Genomic DNA, 20838 nt, shown 5'->3' on the forward strand with positions numbered 1-20838 from the left:
TCCCCTCCCCTCCCCTCCCTTCACTCTCCTCCCCTTCTCTTCCTGAGAGGGAGTTTCACATGCTGTATCACCCGGGCTGCAGCAAACAGGCACAATCTCGGCTCACTGCAACCTCTGCCTCCTGGTTCAAGTGATTCTCCTGCCTCAGCCTCCCGAGTAGCTGGGATTATAGGCGCTCACCACCACCCCTGGCTAATTTCTGTTTTTTTTTTTTTTTTTTTGGTTTTTTTGAGACAGAGTTTCACTCTTGTTGCCCAGAGTGGAGTGCAATGGCACGATCTCGGCTCCCGGCAACCTCCGCCTCCAAGGTTTAAGCGATTCTCCTGCCTCAGCCTCCCTGGTAGCTGGGATTAGAGGCACGTGCCACCATGCACGGCTAATTTTGTATTTTTAGTAGAGATGGGGTTTCTCCCTGTTGGTGAGGCTGGTCTCGAACTGCTGACCTCAGGTGATCCACCCGCCTCGGCCTCCCAAAATGCTGGAATTATAGGTGTGAGCCACCACGCCTGGACAATTTCTGTATTTTTAGTAGAGAAGACTGGGTTTCACCATGTTGGCCAGGCTGGTCTCGAACTCCTGACCTCAGGCGATCCTCCACCTTCGGCCTCCCAGAGTGCTGGGATTACACGGTGCCTGGCTGATCTCAAGTCTTTCTGTTGAAAAAGTTACAACATGCCAGACGCAGTGGCTCACGCCTGTAATCCCAGCACTTTGGTAGGTCAAGGCAGGTGGATCACCTGAGGTTAGGAATTCGAGACTAGCCTGGCCAACGTGGTGAAACCTCATCTCTACTAAAAATACAAAAATTAGCCAGGCGTGGTGGCACACGCCTGTAATCCCAGCTACTCCAGTGGCTGAGGCGGGAGATTTGCTTGAGCTCGGGGGAGACAGAGGTTGCAGTGAGCCAAGATTGTGCCACTGCACTCCAGCCTGGCGGACAGAGCGAGACTCTGTCTCAAAAAAAAAAAAAGAAAATAAAAAAAAGAGGCCGGGCACGGTGGCTCAAACCTGTAATCCCAGCACTTTGGGAGGCCGAGATGGGCGGATCACGAGGTCAGGAGATCGAGACCTTCCTGGCTAACACGGTGAAACCCCGTCTCTACTAAAAAATACAAAAAAATTAGCCAGGCGAGGTGGCGGGCGCCTGTAGTCCCAGCTACTCGGGAGGCTGAGGCAGGAGAATGGCGTAAACCCGGGAGGCGGAGCTTGCAGTGAGCTGAGATCCGGTCATTGCACTCCAGCCTGGGCGACAGAGTGAGACTCCGTCTCAAAAAACAAAAAATAAAAAAGAAAGGGCCGAGCACGGTGGCTTACACCTGTAATCCCAGCACTTTAGGAGGCCGAGGCAGGCGGATCACGAGGTCGGGAGATCGGACCATCCTGGCTAACACAGTGAAACTCCATCTCTACTACAAAAAATTAGCCAGGTTTGGTGGCACATGCCTATAATCCCACCTACTCGGGAGGCTGAGGCAGGAGACTTGCTTGAACCCAGGAGGCAGAGGTTGCAGTGAGCCAAGATTGCGCCACTGCACTCCAGTCTGGGCGGCAGAGTGAGACTCCGTTTTTTAAAAAAAAAAAGAAAAAAAAATTACAGTGTTAAATAGAACAAGATATTTAGTTGAGCAGCTACTTAAAGGTAAAGTTAGGCCAAGTGGTGGCTCACGCCTGTAATTCCAGCACTTTGGGAGGCTGAGGTGGGCAGATCACCTGAGGTAAGGCATTCAAGACCAGTCTGGCCAACATGGCAAAACCCCATATCTACCAAAAATACAAAAATTAGCTGGGCGTGGTGGTGGCACCTGTAATCCCAGCTACCCGGGAGGCTGAGGCAGGAGAATCGCTTGAGCCCAGGAGTTGGAGGTTGTAGTGAGCTGAGATCAGGCCACTGCACTCCAGCCTGGGCGACAAGAGTGAAACTCTGTCTCAAAAACATTAATAAATAAATATAAAGGTAAAGTTAGGAATGTTTTAGAAAGGAAATGGTGATGCTCTCTTGTTACTCTGTTCCAAAGGGGAGAAGTTCTTGGGTTTCTTTTTTTTGGATACAGAGTCTCACTTTGTTTGGAGGCTGGAGTGCAGTAGCACCATCTTGGCTCACTGCAACCTCCACCTCTTAGGTTCAAGCAATTCTCGTGCCTTAGCCACCCGAGTAGCTGGGATCATGGCTCACACCACCACACCTGCCTAACCTTTTGTGTTTTCGGTAGAAACAGGGTTTCACCATGTTGGCCAGGTTAGGCTGGTCTCCTGACCTCGAGTGATCCGCAGACCTCGGCCTCCCAAATTGCTGGGTGCTGGGATTACAAACGTGAGCCACTGCACCCAGCCCTTTTTTTTTTTTTTTTTTGAGATGGAGTCTCCCTCCGTCGCCTAGGCTGGAGTGCAGTGGTGCAATCTCAGCTCACTGCAACCTTCGCCTCCCCGGTTCAAGCAATTCTCTTGTCTCAGCCTCCTGAGTAGCTGGGACTACAGGCGCATGCCACCATGCCTGGCTAATTTTTGTATTTTTAGTAGATATGAAGTTTCTCCTGACCTCAGGTGATCCACCCGCCTCGGCCTCCCAAAGTGCTGAGATTATAGGCATGAGCCACCGCACCCGGCCCCAGCCCATCTTGGGTTTCTTTATAAAGGAGCCTGGTTGTCAAAAAGCCACCTCTTTCTGACAGTCACACAGAATGGCCCAAGCTGAGCACTGAGAGCTGCCAGGCCCCTGGCCTGGTCCCCATCCCACACTCCTGCTTCCCGAGCCCTGCGGCTCCCTTCAGGAGCAGAATAGGCACAGTGCCAGGCCAGATGGCGAAGATGGAAAAAACTGCCAAAAAGGAGGCTAACAGGAAGTAGAAGGAGGGAATCTAGGTGTGGGGGAGGGGCAGCACAGACCCTCTCCCCCAGTCCTGCCTTGAAGAAGAGGTTAGGCTGTGGGAGAGATGCAGGAATCAAAGAAATGGCAACTGCCCCAGAAAAGAAGGAACACCAGGAAGGAGGGACATGGAGGCCCCTGTAGGAGGATAAATCTCTCCTTACTGATGTCAGGTAAGTATACCACTCATTACACATGTGTGTGCACAGACACATAGACATACACACACGCTAAGAGATGTGCACACAAGATCCCTAGTAACAGAAATCAGTGTCTATACACATCCTGTAATATACATGTATGTGCACAGACAACTGGGCTGGGGAGGAAGAGAAAGAAGGCCCTGCCTTAGGGACAGTATCCTTACACAGACATAGAACCAGGCAGCTTCACAAGCACGGGTGATCTCAACCCCAAGGCACTGAGGAGCAAAGAGACGGCGATACAGAGGCCCCAAGACTGCTCCTCCTATATCACCCAACCCAACACCGCTCACACACCAGAGGGTGTGCAGCCACCTTCCTTCTCCCTGTGTCTCTGTCCTTCAGCTTCCCACATACATATCCGGGGCCCAGGTTCCTTACCTCCTCAGGGCCTCTGGGATCTGTCCCATTGCCCTCTGAGCTGGGCTGGGCACTGCTTTTTGCTGAGATAAGCCAGAGGGGCAGGGCTACTTTCTGCCAGAGGCAGGAAGTGAGAACAGGAGTGTAAAAGTGAGCAGGAGGTGCAGTCATGATCATTCCCTCACTCTCCTCCACACACCCTGCCCCAGTATCCAGCCTCTCTGGTGAGCGATGTTGAGGGGGGCTGAAGAGAAAGGACCAGTGGGTTGGGAACAATGAGAAGGGCAGGGGGAGGGGAATGCCTCCTCTCTGCCCAGTTCCTCCCCCATGCTCTTCCTGTGTTACCCACCTCCCCACAAGCACCACATGCCTTGCTCTGTCTTTGCCTCCTCTTTCTTTCTTTCTGGATTTTTGTTTTTTTTTTTTTTTAAGACGGAGTCTCGCACTGTCACCTGAGCTGGAAAGCAGTGGCGCGATCTCAGCTCACTGCAACCTCTGCCTCCTGGATTCATGCGATTCTCCTGCCTCAGCCCCCCGAGTAGCTGGGATTACAGGCGTGCACCACCACACCCAGCTAATTTTTTGTATTTTTAGTAGAGACGGGGTTTCACCATGTTGGCCAGACTGGTCTCAAACTCCTGACCTTGTGGTCTGCCTGCCTCGGCCACCCAGAGTGCTGGGATTACAGGCGTGAGTCACCGCACCTGGCCTGCCTCCTCTTCCAAATAATTCACATCCTGGGTCCCCCGACTCCAGTTCCTAGGGTCAGAGGTCTGAAAAGAAGGTTCTTACATCTCCCCATCCCCCTTGCCCCTGAGGATCAGCTCTGGAATAGGCCCACCCTCATTTTAGAGTCTCGTGGCCCATCAGTGTCTCAGCCCCAACACAGGAAGTCCCTCTTTAGTACGTGCTCTAACCCATTCGCTGAATTGGCGAAGCCTACTTCCTCTGCTTTTGTGTTCAGGCGGCGTTGGGAGGATGCACCCTTTCCCCACAGACAGGCTTCATCGTGAAGACTTAGTATCTCTGTATCCAGGCCCTCCCAACAGACCCCAGCTGTGCTGAGCCTCCAGCAGAAGCTTGGCTTGGTCTAAAGCCTTTGTGAAAAGCTCTGTCCCAGAGCTGTTTTGGGGGCACAAATGAATCCTTTTCTTCTGCTTATCCTGGGCCTGAGGGGCAGGGATGAGATGGAACACTAAATGGAACAGGAGGATAAATCCTCATCCTGGAGGTTTGGAGACAATACCAAGTCCCCAGGGTGAGTGGGGAGGCCTCCTTCTGCCCCAGGGGCCACATTCTTCCTCAGAGAGGAGTCTCTGGCACGGTCCTGCGTGTCAGGTCGTGTCTTCCCTCCTCCCTGGCCCAAGCCTGCCTGCTTCTCCAGCCAAAATTCCTGCTCCTGCCTCTCCCCACCCTTCTCTACTGAAGCCTGTCTCTTCCTGCATTTCCAGCATCATCCTCGGCCCTGGCTTCTCCCTCCCTGAGTACTCTGACCTCATCCCTCCTGACATTTGTCTGGGAAAAGGCAGAAAGTAAAGGTGGTCTACAGCTCAATAATTAGTTTCCCTGATGTGTGGATATCACCTTGCCATTGTGCCTCTCTCTTTACCCTGCTTTCGAGAGCTGGAAAAGCAAGAAAGTCAGTCCCAAGAGAAGCCACGGAGGCAGGCCCAGTCCCCTGACATGTGCCCTCAGGTGGTCTGTGTGCATCTGACCCTTGCTTGTAGCCTGGCAAGTCCTGCTTCCTCAGGGAAATCCGCTAGAGCCTGTGGGCCTTGCTGACCTCACTTGACCTTAGTGTGCACTGGCTTCAGGCCTCCCCCTTCTTGCCGGCTCCTTCTCCTGGGTTAGTTTTTTTCTTTTTCTTTTTTTTTTTTTCTGAGATGGAGTCTCGCTTGCTGTGTCACCCAGGCTGGAGTACAGTGGTGCAATCTCAGGTCACTGCGACCTCCGCCTCCCAGGTTCAAGCAATTCTCCTGCCTCAGTCTCCCAAGTAGCTGGGATCACAGGCACCTGCCACCACGCCCGGCTAATTTTTGTATTTTTAGTAGAGACGGGTTTTCACTATGTTGGCCAGGCTGGTCTTGAACGCCTGACCTCAGGTGATCCGCCCTCCTCAGCCTCCCAAAGTGCTGGGATTACAGGCATGAGCCACTGTGCCCAGCCATTCTCCTGGGCTTTTTTCAATGCCCCTGGGCATAAAAGATTTCTGTCAGTAGGTATGTCCTGGGGCATGCAGCAGAGTGGGGAGAGCAGATGGCATCAGACAGATGGAGTTGGGCTCTAGTGCCTCTGAGTAGCCGGGAGGTGAGGCCTACATATACTGCATGCGAGGAAGTTTCTGTGTCACCTCAGTCCCTGCCTCCGTGTCCCACGAGGTCTGCAACTTTAGCTTACCCTAAAAGGAGGATTTCTGCTGGCCTGGGCAACACAGTGGGACCCCATCTCTAAAAAAAAAAATTTTTTTTTTTTTTTCAGATGGAGTCTCGCTCTGTTGCCAGGCTGGAGTGCAGTGGTGTGATCTCAGCGCACTGCAACCTCCACCTCCCAGGTTCAAGCGATTCTCCTGCCTCAGCCTCCCGAGTAGCTGGGACTACAGGTGCATGCCACCATGCCCAACTAATTTTTGTATTTTCAGTAGAGATGGGGTATCGCAGCATGTTGACCAGTATGGACTCAATCTCTTGACCTCGTGATCCACCCGCCTCAGCCTCCCAAAGTGCTGGAATTACAGGCGTGAGCCACCGTGCCCAGCTCTACAAAAATATGTCAAAAAATGAGCAGAGGCCGGGTGTGTGGCTCGTGCCTGTAATCCCAGCACTTTGGGAGGCAGAGGCGAATGGATCGCTTTAGCGCAGGAGTTCAAGACCAGCCTGGGCAACATGGCGAAACCCTGTCTCTACAAAAAAAAAAAAAAAAAAAACAAAATTAGCTGGTCGTGGTGGCTCAAGCCTGTATTTCCAGCTACTCTGGAGGCTGAGGCAGGATAGTAGCTTGAACCCAGGAGGTGAAGTTTGCAGTGAGTCTAGATCGCGCCACTGCACTCCAGCCTGGATGACAGAGCGAGACTCCATCTCAAAAAATAAATAAATAAATTAGCCGGGCATGTCCTGCTTCCTCAGGGAAATCCACTAGATTTCCTGCTTGTAGTCCCAGGTACTCAAGAGGCTGAAGTGGGAGGATCGCTTGAACCCAGGAGTTTGAGGCTGCAGTGAGCCATGTTCATGCCCCTGCACTCCAGCCTGGGCAACAGAGTGAGATCCTGTCTTAAAAAAAAAAAAATGGCTGGGGGCAGTGGCTCATGCCTGTAATCCCAGCACTTTGGGAGGCCGAGGCAGGTGGATCATGAGGTCAGGAGTTCAAGACCAGCCTGGCCAAGATGGTAAAACCCTGTCTCTACTAAAAATGCAAAAATTAGCCAGGCATGGTGGTGCATGCCTGTAATCCCAGCTATTCGGGAGGCTGAGGCAGAGAACTGCTTGAACCCAGGAGGCAGAAGTTGTAGTGAGCTGAGATTGCACCACTACACTCCAGCCTGGGTGACAAAGGGAGACTGTGTCTCAAAATAAAAAAAAGAAAGGGAAAAAGAACAAAAGGAGTAGTTCTGGAGATACAATCTGGTGGAGGTCCCCTTCTTGTCATGGGAGCCCCACAACCATGGGTAATAGGTAGGCCCCATCCTCATGGTGTGATGCAAAGGTATCATAAAGCCCTGCTGACCTCCAAATATGTCCCCCACCTCCAAAATTCCATCCCCTCAAACCACAATCTATCAGAGCCATAGGGACATCAGAGACCATCAGTCTAATCTCCTTATATAGATGCACCTTTTGGGTTAAGGCGGCACCTCCTGAAGACCCCGTGCAGTGCACCTTGGCTAGTTGGGAGGGAGAACACTGAGAACACGTCTGTGCCAGTCAACCCGTTAACAAGTTTGATTAGATCAGCCCATTGGCATCTGCCTGGCCCTGGGGGATGAATGGTGTAGGGGTTGAGGTTTAACTGGAAGTGGAAAAAGGGTGTAAACAGTCCCCAGAGGGTCCTCCCTGGGAAGCCCAGGGCTCAGTACCACAGTGGGGGCCTAGAAAGGGAGGGGAGGACACAGCCTCTGCGAGATCCCCAGAGTGGGGTCTTCAAGCGTCAAAAGGGGCACCCCCGGGGTGTAGCAGGCATGTTAGCTGTTTGTCCAGCTCCATCTGAAAAGATCTATTTGAGGCAATTCCTTTCGGCTTTTTACTCTGTTCAGAAGGGTTTTCCAGGGCCCATGCCCACCCTCATCTCTGTCCCCACCCAAGTCCCCATTTCTCCAGGGGATGCTTCCCCTTGTGCTCCCTGTGCAGTTCAATTCATGACACCCCCATACCTGTGCTCCGTGTTGCTCTGCGCTGCCCCAAGCTGGATTCCGCTGCCTGCTCTGGGCTGGGCTGGGCTGGTAGGACCTGCTCTCCGGGTGGGAGGGGACACACCCACCTCAGCAGATCTCAGCACATCCCTCCCAGCTCAGTGCACTCACCCAACCCCACAGGGGCCAAGGACAGAGTGAAGAGGAACACTTGTCCTCAGAGGCCTTCACAGACTGGCCAGAGAAAAAACCCCAGCAGCTAAGGATACTTAATTCAGCCCCGACTCTTGCTGACTAGGAACTGCCCCCACCCATCGTTCAGATATTCCTGCTGTGTCTGGGAACTCTTCCTGGCACACCTACTGTCTGATGCCAGATGACTAACCCACCAGCCTCTCGTTGTCCTCACCGGTTCCCCCTGGGTGTCTCTCTTCCTTTCCTGGGTCTGCCAGGTGGTTTAGCCCATGCCACTCGTGGCTTGTGCCCCACCCTGCCCGGGGCCCTCTGCATGACAGTGCTCTGCTAGGTCCTGCTTCCCACTGAGCACACTTGGATCCTGCATCGAGCAGTCACTAGGCAGGATGGTTCCTCTTTGCTTAGGTCTGTTTCCACTCAGCCCCTTGTCTCTGTGTCTTTGGGACAGGGGACACAGAGACAAGGGGCCCTGTAGGCACGGGGCTGGGCATGTTGTCCATGCTCAATAAACAGAAACAAGTTCAAGTGTGGTGGCAGGTGGAAAAGGGATTGTGGTGAAGTGAGTTTGGGCAGCTCGGTTACACGTTTCTCTATTACCAAGCTCTAGAGGGCCTTTAACATGCTGTGAAATGACAGGCCTCGTGTTGACAATGGAAACTGGGTGAAGGGTACAAGAGGGTGCATTATACTTTTCTATTTTTGTGCATGTTTGAACTCTCATAGTAAGTGAGCTTTAACAAAATGCTGTTAATTACCATGAAGCTACAGAAGGGAGAGAGACTCTGCAGTGTCCCCGGCACATACTTTGGGATATTTCAAGTTATTAAAGGCCAGTGCTGGAGTCATACCTCAATGTAGGTTGTTCAGATGCAACCACTTAAACATCCGGATCATCTGGCAAATTCCTGGACGCTAAGGGTTTCCTTCCTGTAATCCCAACACTTTGGGAGGCCGAGATGGGAAAATTGCGTGCGCCCAGGAGTTTGAGACCAACCTGGGCAACATGGAGAGACCCAATCTTTACAAAAAATTTTAAGAATTAGCCACGCATAGTGACACATTCCTGTGGTCACAGGTAACTGAGAGGCTGAGGTAGGAGTATGGCTGGAGCCTAGGAGGTGGAGACTGCAGTGGGTGGTGATCACGCCACTGCACTCCAGCCTGGGTGACAGAGCGAAACCCTGTCTCAAAAACAAAAACAAATCAACAACAACAACAACAACAAAACAACCCCAAGCTCTCCTTGATCGAGGCTGTAGTTCCTGGTTTTTCCCTTCCTCATAAAGTGCAAGCTACACCCTCCCTATAACCTGGGATTGGTCCCTTTGGACAAGGTCTCATCAGGCTTTGGCCTTTACCCTACAGAGGAACAATACTACACTTGCATCTGACATCATGGGGCTTAGGGCTTCAGAAATGAAGGCACACACCGGCCTTCATGCCCACATCATCCTCAGGGCCCCAGCCTTCTTGGCCTTCCTTAGTTCACCTCTCCGGGTTCTCAGGTCTTCTGCTTCTCCTGGCAGATGGCTGCTTCCCTCAGTACCATTCCTATGAGATTCTCTCACCGGCAAGTGGATCCATAAAACCGGGGGCTGGGGACTGACTGCCACGGAGCAGGGTAGCAGTGCTGAGGATGGGGATCCCAACCAAAATAGGCCACACAGGCTGAAGATCAACACTTTATGTAAAGTCATCTTTGAAGGAGCGCGCAGCTCCCGCTGTGGCCCTCTCTGGGACTGCTGCTCCAACCCAAGGAAATGTGACCCAGAAGGCACAGCCTGAAAGCAAACCGACAGATGGGGTCTAAAAACAATAGAGAATGTGGACAGGTTGGGCTGGGGTGCAGACAGACGAGATGCCAGCTCATCCAAACTGGCCTAGAGTCAAGGTGCTGAACTCCTGGCTCCATCGAAGCACAACTTCCTCACTTTTGCCAGGGCTCAGCACACTGTAAGTCTCGTTCTGCAGACATCTCATGCGGGACACCTACACAGGGATTCAGGGCAGACAGTCTGTATCACAGAGCCAGGCGCCAGGAGTGGGGAGGAGGGGAGGTGTCACAAACCCAAAAGAGAGAGGTGGGCAGGTATGGGCACAGGGCAGAAGAGGGAAGGAGGAAACTCAAATGTGGGTTTTTAAGGCCAGAGGAGACATCAAGCAGCCCAACCCCTTTCCTGCAGAAACAGGCAGCTGAGGCTTAGCGGGGGAAGTGCCTCATCCCAGGCTACTTGGTGAGTAAGAACAGGAGACAGACCGAGACCGAGACCTCAACGTCCAATTCCCGGCCCAGCGGAGGGTTCTTCCTGTGGTGCTCTCAGGGCCCTCCTCTGTTATCCACCACCTGCCTGGGAGGGCCTTGCTTCCTCCAGGACTGGAGGAATGGAGGAGAGCCTGCTGGTGGAGGCCTCTGCCCCAAAGATGCAAGCAGGGAACCGCTTTCCACATCCTAGCTGCTTGCAGAGGGGGCCTCAGAATAGACCAATTGTGGTGACTGATTGAGGGGGTGCTGGGAGAAGGAGGGGCAAGGTAGAGGTGCTCACCTTCCGATTCCGGTTTCTCATCAGACACTGCTGGCTTTTGAAGGAACAGTAGTTTGGGTACTGGATATAGTCTGTGTCACAAATCTAAGCCAAGAGCCAGGGAGAGGGAAGGGGATATCAGAAGCCTCACGGGACAGCAGTACTCCAGGGGGTATCTGCTAGGACAGAGCCAGGGGCAGGGTGTGACCCAAGACCCAGGCCTTCCACACACAGGTGGCCCCTCACTCTGCTTTCCCTCTGCCTTTCCCCTCCCATTCTGTCACAGGTTGCTGGGAAGAAGCCAGGAGCCTGGGAGAGTACGAGGCTGCTGGTCAGCTTACTGCGAAAGTGGCTGAGGAAGTGGGAATGGGGCAGGACGGGGCAGATAAGGGTCCAGAACATGGGACAGGGACCCAATTAGTGGCCTGATGTCAAGGATTTTTCTGGTAATGGTAGATGAGGGAAGGAGGAAGAGAATCTCCAATGTGTGATGGTGGTGAGTCACTTCCTTCTTTGGACCTCGACTCCCCATTCCAGATCAAGGCGCCTAGGGACAAGAGCTGGATGGACATGGGCCCCTCAGCTCAGCTACTTGCTTCAGCTGCCCTTACTTTTCCTTGCGTTGGTTTTCCCTGCTAACTACAGAAGGAGAGGCCTGGCTCTTGGCAACAACAGGTCATGCCACAGGGAAGGTAACTCAGGGGAATGGGGAGCCAAGTTGATTTTACTGAGCAGGGAAGGCACTGGAAGAGCTGGGAAGAGCCCGTCAGGCTGAGGCCAGGAAGTCCTGGATTACAGGGTTGGGCAGTGGTGCAAGTGTCAGTCATTTCTTGTAGAGATGACTAACTTTGGTTGAGTGGAAGTGACTTGATCACCGCCACTCAGCAAGCAACTGGCAAAGCTGGGACCAGAACCTCTAGCTCCTGTGCTTTCTCAGCCCTCCAGGTCCCCACTCCTTTGCCTGCTCTATTGGTGGAGGGTGGGTGGGGTGCAATGGTCTGTTGGAGAGAGGCAGGACGTTCAGTGAGGACTGGTTCTCAGAAGCCAGGGGCCCAAGCCCCCTTCCACAAACTAGGGCTACCCACAGCAAGTAATTGCAAGGAATGGGGTGAGGGTGGGGATGGGGCTGAGCTTTGGGGAAAGGCTCTGACCTTGGTGGGGAAATCCCCATCCTGGAAACTAAGGAACTCAGTCTGGAGCCATCCAGAGACTCGAATGTCTTCACAGCCCTTCGTGGCAAGCCGGGCACACCAGAAGTCCATGCGGAGCCCACCGTACAAATCCAGCCCGTAAAAGCGGCCTGATTCTGGGGACCCTACCTGTGGCACAGGAGATAGGGGAGAGGAGCATGCCCCTCCCCTCCTGCTGGCCTCCTCCCACCCCACTCCCACCACCCAGTTCTGCCTTTCCCACTGCAGGCTGCCACGCTAGGTACCTGGTTGCCAATGGACAGGCTCTGGGAGGCAAGCAAGGGGCTGACAAAGGGTGTCTTGTGGGAGGTGTCACATTGTTGCCGCTGCAGGCTGGCCTCTGAGTGGCATTGCTCCAGCTTCAGGGAGCAGAAGTCACAGAGGGCACAGGTAGACAAGTGTCGCCGCCCAAGGCTGTCACAGACCTGGGGCAGGAGAATGGGTGAGGCTGAAGCTGAGAGTCAGCGGCCTGCCTTCTCCCATGTCTCAGCCCTCCAGGGTGGCCCTGCAGAATGTCTTTGCATTTAGCCTCTTCCAAAAGCTTGTCTGGTTTTCTACTTGTCCTCCTCCTCAAGGGTGCCCCAAGGACCTTGCCTTAGCTATTCCTTCACCTGCTTCCTGGATGATTGATCTACTCCTAGGTAATCATCTGTCTGCCGGTGACACCCAAATCTTTAGCGCCAGCTCTCTTTCCTGGGCTCCAAATCCTCATTGCCAGTGCCTGACAGATGCCTGTGATCTGGTGATCTTACAGTTACCCCAACTTAGCCTATCTGAAAAGAACTCATAACCCTCCCCTGCCACCCGCTAATGATAATGCTAATATTTACAAAGAGGTGACATGGTGCCAGCACTATGGATACGCATGCTCTCATTTCCTTTAGTCTTTACGAGAACCCTATAATAGCAGAGGTATTAATATTACTCTCATTTACTGACAAGGAAACTGACTCTCAGTGAGGTTGAGTAAGTTGCTCAAAGCCACCTATCTATCAGATGGGGAAGCTGGGACATGGGTCCAGGTCCTTCCAACTCTAAAACCTATGCTCTACCCAAGTACCGGGCTTGGAAACCTCCAAGTTCTTGGAAGCTATTCTTCAGAGTGGAGTTGCCAACCTCCCAGCTGGATCCTGCCCCCAGCTTCCTCAGCACTAGCAGGAGACCTTGCTAAGCAGCATGTTTAGTCAATCCCACGGTCCTCCTTCCTCCCCTATGGGCACAGCTTGTCATAGTGCATGAAATCTCCTACAGCACCTTGCCTGCTCCTCCAACATAAGGGAGGTATCACGTTCCTGACCAGAAATCTTGATTGGATTCCCCTTTCCTATCAAATTAAGTGCAAATGCTCATGCTGCCATTCAAGAGTTTTCGCATCATGACCCTGTTGATCTCTTTGACTCTGTCTCCTGCTGCTCTGCTCCAGGTAAAAGGGACGCACTCCTTACTGTCCTCTTACCTACGCCATCAAATCCAGTGAGCTCCCTCCATAAAACCCCGAACTTCTTACATTTTGTTTAAGAACCTCACCTACCACACTCCTTTTGTAATATTACTGTATCCATATTAAGCCCCTCATGGGTTCTTGGCCCCTTAAGAGCAGAAACAGTGTGCTCATTGTTAGCATACTAATTTCACTCATGAAATTTCTACTCTTCTTTGGGCCAGGCACGGGGGCTCATGCCTGTAATTCCAGTGGAGTGGAAGTGGCTGAGACGGATTCCTTGAGCCCAGGAGTTTGAGATCAGCCTGGGCAACATGGTGAGACCCTGTCTCTACAAAAAAATACAAAAAATTAGCCAGGTGTAGTGGCGCATGCCACTAGTCCCAGCTACTGGAGAGGCTGAGGTAGGAGAATCACCTGAGCCTGGGAGGTCAAGGATGCAGTGAGCTGTGATCACACCACTGCACTCCAGCCCGGGTGACGGAGTGAGACATTATCTCAAAAAAAAAAAAAGAAAAAAAAAAAGAAAAAGAAATTTATACTCTTCTTTGCATCAGACCCTTTGCACATACTCTTCCCTCTATCAGGAATCTTCTACCAAGCAGGAATCTTCTACCAAGCCCCTTCTTTTGCCTGGATTCACTTCTTTTATCTTCAGGTCTCGGTTTAAACATCAGCTCTTCTTGGAAGCGCCTCTGATCCTCCCAAACATGGAGAGTTGTCCCCAACCCACCCCATCTGCTCTCTCTGTACTCATCTGCTCTCTCTGTACTTTGTGCATATCCCTGCTACAGCACTGATCCCATCGCACCATCCTGCATATTTCCTTGTCTCTCTCCTGCCCTAGATTCCAAGAGGACAGAGGACTGGCTCTATTGCACGTCCTGCTAACATCTTAAATATCTAGTAGAGTTTGTCCCCAATCAGTGTTTGTTGAACAAACAGATGAATGGATGGTATCTGAGCTCTCCAGAAATATTTGCTAAATTGTATTATTTGTGAAAATCTAAAGTATATTTTCCTGGGAATAGACTTGCTGGTTGTTGAGGATACATTGAGACTGGAATCACTTTACAGATTCCCTGGAATGGGTTCTATGAACTCTCTGGAAAGAAGAAGAGCTGCATCTAAGGCAAAGCTAGGAAGATGGTGAACTGGATCAAGAATCAAAAGTTGACTCAGGGCTGGGCATGGTGGCTCATGCCTGTAATCCCAGCATTTTGGGAGGCTGAGGCAGGAGGATTGGTTGAGCCCAGGAGTTCTAGACCAACACAGGCAACAAAGCGAGACCCCATCTCTACAAAATAGAAAAATAATTAGCCAGGCACGGTGACACATGCCTGTAGTCCCAGCTACTTGAGAGGCTGAGATGAGAGGATCACTTGAGCCCAGATTGTCAAGGCTACAGTGAGCCATGATCGCACCACTTCCATCCAGCCTTATAGAGTGAGACCCTGTCTCAAAAAAAAAAAAAAAAAAAAAGGCCGAGCGCGGGGCTCAAGCCCGTAATCCCAGCACTTTGGGAGGCCGAGACGGACGGATCACGAGGTCAGGAGATCGAGACCATCCTGGCTAACACGATGAAACCCCATCTCTACTAAAAAATACAAAAAACTAGCCGAGTGAGGTGGCGGGCGCCTGTAGTCCCAGCTACTCCGGAGGCTGAGGCAAGAGAATGGCGTAAACCCGGGAGGCGGAGCTTGCAGTGAGCTGAGATCCGGCCACTGCACTCCAGCCTGGGCGACAGAGCCAGACTCCGTCTCAAAAAAAAAAAAAGAGTGAAATCTGGAAGCCTGGCAACTCAGGGAGGTGAAGAATGAATTCTGGACTGGAGTGGATTCCAGACTGGGTCTTGAGCCTTCCTCCTTTAAGGTGGACTGGTAATGTCCTTCCTAAGAAAAGAGTCCCACTTGGAGAGAATCTCTCCAGCTATGTCTCATGCTTCTCCTGCCCATCCTCCACTCCCATAGCCCAGCACAGTGCCTGGCCAAGAGGATGCCCAGTGGCATGTATCCATTAGAGAGTATGGCAGGCATACCGACTTCCCGAAACCAAGGATCTCCTCCTCCATGTACTTCCAGGCCTTGGCTGTGGGGGTTATGATGCAGGTATTCTCCACAATCGAATAGCACAGCACCAGCAAGGCCTCTGTGTGGGGCAGCTGCAGGAGGCTGCAAGACAGCACTGAGGGTGGGGCTGGGCCAGGTGGCTGGGGCAGGAAACTACATCTGGTCTCCTCCCCTTCCCTTAGTGTCTGCTTTGGTCACACACATTCAGTATGCTCAGCATGGGGCCTTAGAGGCCTCTGGACAAATCACCTACTTTTACAAATGAGGAACTGAGGACCCGAAAGGAGAAATAACTTTCTCAGGATTGCAATGCTAAACAGAGCAGAACCCAAGTCAGGATTGCAATGCTAAACAGGGCAGAGACAAGACCAGAACCCAAGTCTAGCAGTTCCAGGTACAAGGCGTACATGGAGAATAAGCATTTGAGCAGTGCTTAAGGCAACAATGGGCACAGAATGGGTGAGGCAGGAAGTTGCTAGCTGTGCCTGAAGCCCAGACAGGTCTGAGTGGATCTGGAGGCTGAAGCCAGGAAAATGGGCTTCTCATTCCCAAGGAAGGCAGAAGGGAGGGCAGGGTGGATGACAGAGTCAAAACTTCCTATACCTGCCAGGGTTTTGGTTTCTCCAGTAGGAGTTCTCATCATATATTTCATTCATTTCATCCATTTCCTGGGCTGACCGAATGAGCTCCTGGATGTTCTCCATCATCATAGGAGTAGACTCTACTTCTCGTACCCGGGGAGTGAAGGAGGAAGGGTTAGAAGATAAAGATTCAGAGTGAAACTTGGGCTCTGAGTCTGTCTGAACCTGAGACACAGCCTCCAGTCCCTCCTTAGTCCCCTGTCCTTCTTCCTGTTTTCCCTCCTCTTCCTGTTCCTCTTCTTGCTCTTCTTGTTCCCGCCCCTCTTCCTGCTTGTGTTCTTGGATCGGCTCCTGCCTGTGCTCCACTCCTTGCTCTTGCCTGTGCTCTGGCGCTTGCTCCTGGCCTCCCAGGGACAAGGAGGATTGCAGGAGCTCTTCCACGTTGTTGCTAAGCCTCTCAGGCCAGGGCTGGAAGGCCTGGTGTTCTGTCACTATAGCAGGGTTTAGAGATGGGAAAGAGACAGTCAGGCTTCTGGCCCCTGAGTGTCTTTGTTCACAGAGGGACATACACATAAACAAAGCAGACCAAGTCACACTTACACACACAGAAAAACACAGAAAAAAATGTAAGTATCAAACTAAAAGAACATTACCATGGCAATTGTAAAGTTGGTGGTATGCGTCACCTTCCCACCTCCCTAGCAAGCACTCCTCCTTCCCTAACTTCCACCTCAAATACCACCTTTTGTCCCTCTCCCTTAGGAAACACCAAGTATGCTGAGTAGCTCGCAGCAAATCCTTTCTCAAGTGAAGAGGTTAGCTTATAAAGGGCCCAGAGTCTTCCAATGCAACAATGTCTTTGGAATTGGGAAAAATGGATTCAGAGCAAAATCGTAAGTAATGGCAGAAGAGATTCTGGTCCAGGAGAGCCCTAACTTGCATTCATAAAAAGCTGACACTCCTTCGAGTAAACAGCTGTCTGCCGGCGTCCCCTTCCCACCCAACATGCTTCCCATTTCCCTGCCTTGGATGCCTTACCTTGTGGGCTCTGGGAATTGTGGGAGGAGTAGCTGGTGGTCTCCCAGCTGCTGAGAGGGTCTCACCTGTGAAGTGGGGTGAGATGGGGGAGGTCATCGTGGTGGGCGAGACTTCAGCTGGAGCGTCTGTCTCCTTGAGAGTGTTAGGTGAGAGAACAGAGACTGGCTGGGAGCACAGGACTCTCTGCAGGAAGAGAAGGAAAATGGGAAAGGCTTTCCCAAAGGGCAGACTTCTGCTCTGGCTGGTTCTTCCACCTCTTTTCCAGCATGTCTTCTCTCTCACAGTTTCTAGGCAGGGATAAAGGGACATGGTCCCTGCTGGAACCCTCTAGACCTGAGCAAGGGTCCTTTCAGAAGATGAACCTCTGTTTGTCTGGGCCACAACCCTGCCGTCACTTTTGCATTTGACTCAAAATCACTGACCTGTTTGAAGAAACAGGAGAGCTTATCTCTTTGCCTCTTTCCATCCCTCTTCCCTACTTTTTTTTTTTTGATGGAGTCTCGCTCTGTCACCCAGGCTGGAGTGCAATGGTGTAATCTTGGCTCACTGCAAGCTCTGCCTCCCAGGTTCACGCCATTCTCCTGCCTCAGCTTCCTGAGTAGCTGGGACTACAGGTGCCCGCCACCACGCCCGGCTAATTTTTGGTATTTTTAGTAGAGACGGGGTTTCACCATGTTAGCCAGGATGGTCTCGATCTCCTGACCTCATGATCAGCCTGCTTCGGCTTCCCAAAGTGCTGGGATTACAGGTGTGAACCACCGCGCCCGGCCCTGTTTTTTTTTGTTTGAGACAGAGTCTCGCTCTGCCACCCAGGATAGGGTGCAGTGGCATGATCTCGGCTTACTGCAACCTCTGCCTCCCTGGTTCAAGCAATTCTCCTGCCTCAGCCTCCCGAGTAGCTAGGATGACAGTCGCCCATCACCAAGCCCGGCTAATTTTTTTTTATTTTATTTTATTTTAGTAGAGACAGGGTTTCACCATGTTGGCCAGGCTCTTCTCGAACTCCTGACTTCAGGTGATCTGCCCACCTTGGGCTCCCAAAGTGCTGAGATTATAGGGATGAACCACCATGCCCGGTCTCTTCTCTACTTTTCTTGCAGTAACAGAATTGTTCAATCTGAATGTCCAAGGTGAGACTGTATTCATATATAATCTGGGTAAATGACTGGCAAAATGGCAGGGAAGGAGGAGCTAAGGATGACTCTCCTGGAACCTTCCTCAACTCCCCACTGCTGCCGCCTCTCCCTTGGCCCTGGGGCACCAAATCCAACCTTTGTCCTGGACCTCACCTTGGCATAGTAGATGTGGTTGGAGCAACGGTACTGAGTAAACTGGCAGAAAGATTCAAACCAGGAGGCATAAGGGAGGTTGGAGCAGACAGCACCTGAGAAAGGGCAGGGGTGGAGAAGATGAACCCACGGGGAGCTTGGGGTGGGGCTGCGGGCCATGGACTCCACGCCACGGGGAGGGTGGACACGGGGAGAGTGGAGAGTACGAGCTCACGGTGAGGTGCCAGCCATGCCCTTCCCCGCCTCACATGAGCACAGGGGTTTTTGCCCTGCGTTTTGGGTGAACACTCGGGTGCCTCAGTTTCCCCCCTAGCCTGGCCCTCACCATCGGGCACTAAGCCGTGGTTTTCATATTGGTCCAGCTGGACGAGTGTGGGATTCCGGCAGCCATGGGTTGCACGGAGACGGCAGGTAGTCTCTGCCTTCCAGGTTGGAGTCAGCAGTGCGAAGAAGTGCTCGTATTCGGTGGGAGAGAGAGGGCTGCCTGGAGTGGAGGCCCGAGTCGAATCCTGGGCTGGGGCAGGTGCCAGAGGCAGGAGCAGCACTGCGGAGCGGGCGAACGGACGATGGAAGGACAGAACCCCAAAACCCGCTCCGAGACCAGGGCAGACAGACCCAGACTGGAAAATTAGGAACGGGGTGCGGGTTATCCCTGCTGACGAGGGTGGGGGGATTCTAGAGACAGAGGCAAAGGTCCGGCCGCTGGCGGGGGGAGATGGGAGGATCCCAGGAGCTAGGGAGCCGACCCAGCGCGACCACCACGAGGAAGCGTTCCAGAAACCGTAAAAGCAGAGCTCTCGGGAGGGAGAGGACTGAGCCCGGGGAGAGTCTGTTGGAGCAGGTGGAAACCTCTCACCGTTCAAGAGTGAGGGAAGGAAGCCAGCGGCTGGCTTCCTCATGGCCGCAGAGGATCCGCCCGGTTCCGCGGACCCAAGCTGCCTCCAACGGGCCGAGCCGCAGAGAGAGCAGCAGGCGCGGGGCGGGGCGCACGCGGGCACCGCCCACGCGTCACAAAGAGCGGGCCAGGGCGGGGCCTCGACAGCCGGGTTCTCAGGGCCCTCAAGTGGCCTGAGCCCATCGAGATGGTAGGGATGGCAAAAGCTATCTTCACTTAGCGTCTATTTCTCTCTCTCTCTTCACTTAGCGTCTATTTCTCTCTCTCTCTCTCTCTTTTTTTTTTTGAGACGGAGTCCTACTCTGTCGCCCAGGCTGGAGTGCAGTGGCGCGATCTCGGCTCAGTGCAACCTCAGTGTCCCAGGTTCAAGTGATTCTCCTGCCTCAGCCTCCCAAGTAGCTGGGACCACAGGTGCGCGCCACCACGCCTGTTTTTTTTTTTTTTTTTTTTTTTTTTTTTTTTTTTTTTTTTTTTTTTTTTTTGAGACGAAGTCTTGCTCTGTCGCCCAGGCTGGAGTGCAGTGGCGCGATCTCAGCTCACTGCAACATCTGCCTCCCAAGTTCAAGCAATTTTCCTGCCTCAGCCTCCCAAGTAGCTGGGACTACAGGTGTGCGCCACCATGCCCGGCCTAAGTTTTGTATTTTTAGTAGAGACTGGGGTTCACCATGTTGGCCAGGCTGGTCCTGAACTCCTGACCTCAAGTGATCTGCCCACCTCAGCCTCCCAAAGTGCTGGGATTATAGGTGTGAGCCACCGTGGCCAGCCACTTAGCCTCTTTACATGGACTACCTTACTTAATTGCCATAGGAATCCCATAAGGTGGATACACTATCATTCGTTTTACAGATGAGAAATCGGGGCTTAGGGAAGCAAGCGGCCCAACAGGTCATGAGGTCTAGAGCTAAGCACAGGCAGAGATGGAATGTGCAAAACTAAGTCAAGGCCTATCTGGGCAGGAAATAGGTAGGGCGCCTCCAAGAGCAAAATGGGTCCCGGGGAAAACAAGAGGGTGGCTCAATGGTCTACGAAAGTGGTTTCTGAGGGGTAATTAAGACAATCCACTGAGGTGTGGGAGGAGAACTTTTGTTTTTGTATCTGTTTTGTGTTTAAAATGAGAAATTACACCTGGGCAACAGGGCGAAACCTCATCTCTACAAAAATACAAAAAATTAGCCAAGCGTGGTGGCACGTGCCTGTAGTCCCAGCTTCTTGGGGAGCTAAGGTGGGAGGATTGCTTGAGCCCATGAGGTCAAGGCTGCAGTGAGGTGCAGTCGGGCCACTGCTCTCCAGCCTGGGTGACAAAGTGAGACCCTATCCCCACCCCCTCAAAAAAAAGTAAAAAAGAAAAATAAAACAAGAAATTGTCTTGGGCCAGACTTGGTGGCTCACGCCTGTAATCCCAGCATTCGGGAGGTCAAGGTGGGTGGATTCCTTGAGCTCAGGAGTTCCAGACCAGCCTGGGCAACATGGCAAAACCCTGTCTCTACAAAAAATGCAAAAACTGTCAGGTGTGGTGGTGTACACCTGTTGTCCCACTTACTAGTTGGGGAGGCTGAGGCAGAAGGATCACCTGAGTCTTCAGAGGTCAAGGCTGCAGTAAGCTGAGATCTCACCACTGTGCTCCAGCCTGGGTGACAGAGTGAGACCCTGTCTTACAAAAAATAAAATAAAATAAATTAATAAAATAGAGACCTGGCACTGTGGCTCATTCCTGGAATTCCAGCACTTTGGGAGGCCAAGGAGGGTGGAGCTCTTGAGGTCAGGAGTTCAAGACCAGACTGGCCAAAATGGTGAAACTCGGCCAGTGCGATGGCTCACGCCTGTAATCCCAGCACTTTGGGAGGCTGAGG

The 20838-nt window shown here is 52.4% G+C and overlaps 2 protein-coding genes across 4 annotated transcripts in view; both read right to left on the minus strand.

Annotated features, from left to right (window-relative positions):
* Positions 1 to 8032, minus strand: part of LPAR5 (lysophosphatidic acid receptor 5) — a 19644-nt gene extending 11612 nt beyond the window's left edge. For 2 of the 3 annotated variants that reach the window (XM_017891862.1, XM_017891863.1), the window contains exon 1: positions 3448 to 3722. The gene's annotated coding sequence lies outside the window, so the exon portion shown is untranslated. Of the gene's footprint in view, positions 1 to 3447; positions 3723 to 7789 lie in introns of those variants that run through there. The other variant, XM_017891864.1, reaches the window with a different exon arrangement.
* A 1600-nt stretch (positions 8033 to 9632) lies between these two features.
* On the minus strand, positions 9633 to 19091 carry ACRBP (acrosin binding protein). Its single transcript, XM_017891867.1, has 10 exons — positions 18950 to 19091; positions 18419 to 18637; positions 18094 to 18188; positions 16870 to 16987; positions 15789 to 16257; positions 15155 to 15287; positions 11921 to 12100; positions 11637 to 11804; positions 10507 to 10590; positions 9633 to 9952 (listed from the first exon to the last, which is right to left on the minus strand). Exons 1-10 carry the CDS (start codon positions 18990 to 18992, stop codon positions 9830 to 9832), a joined length of 1632 nt encoding a protein of 543 aa, XP_017747356.1. The 5' UTR covers positions 18993 to 19091; the 3' UTR covers positions 9633 to 9829.
* Positions 19092 to 20838: the final 1747 nt, after the last annotated feature.

The sequence above is a fragment of the Rhinopithecus bieti genome, unplaced genomic scaffold (assembly GCF_001698545.2).
Source record: "Rhinopithecus bieti isolate Rb0 unplaced genomic scaffold, ASM169854v2 scaffold_21022, whole genome shotgun sequence".
Taxonomy (NCBI): Eukaryota; Metazoa; Chordata; class Mammalia; order Primates; family Cercopithecidae; genus Rhinopithecus; species Rhinopithecus bieti.

Excerpts from the sequence above, each read along its gene's own strand:
- ACRBP (XM_017891867.1), bottom strand. The coding sequence starts at position 18,992 with ATGAGGAAGCCAGCCGCTGGCTTCCTTCCCTCACTCTTGAACG. Across the intron at positions 16,988-18,093 it reads ACCACATCTACTATGCCAAG|AGAGTCCTGTGCTCCCAGCC; the intron begins GTGAGGTCCAGG and ends CTCTTCCTGCAG. Across the intron at positions 11,805-11,920 it reads GCCTGTCCATTGGCAACCAG|GTAGGGTCCCCAGAATCAGG; the intron begins GTACCTAGCGTG and ends CCTGTGCCACAG.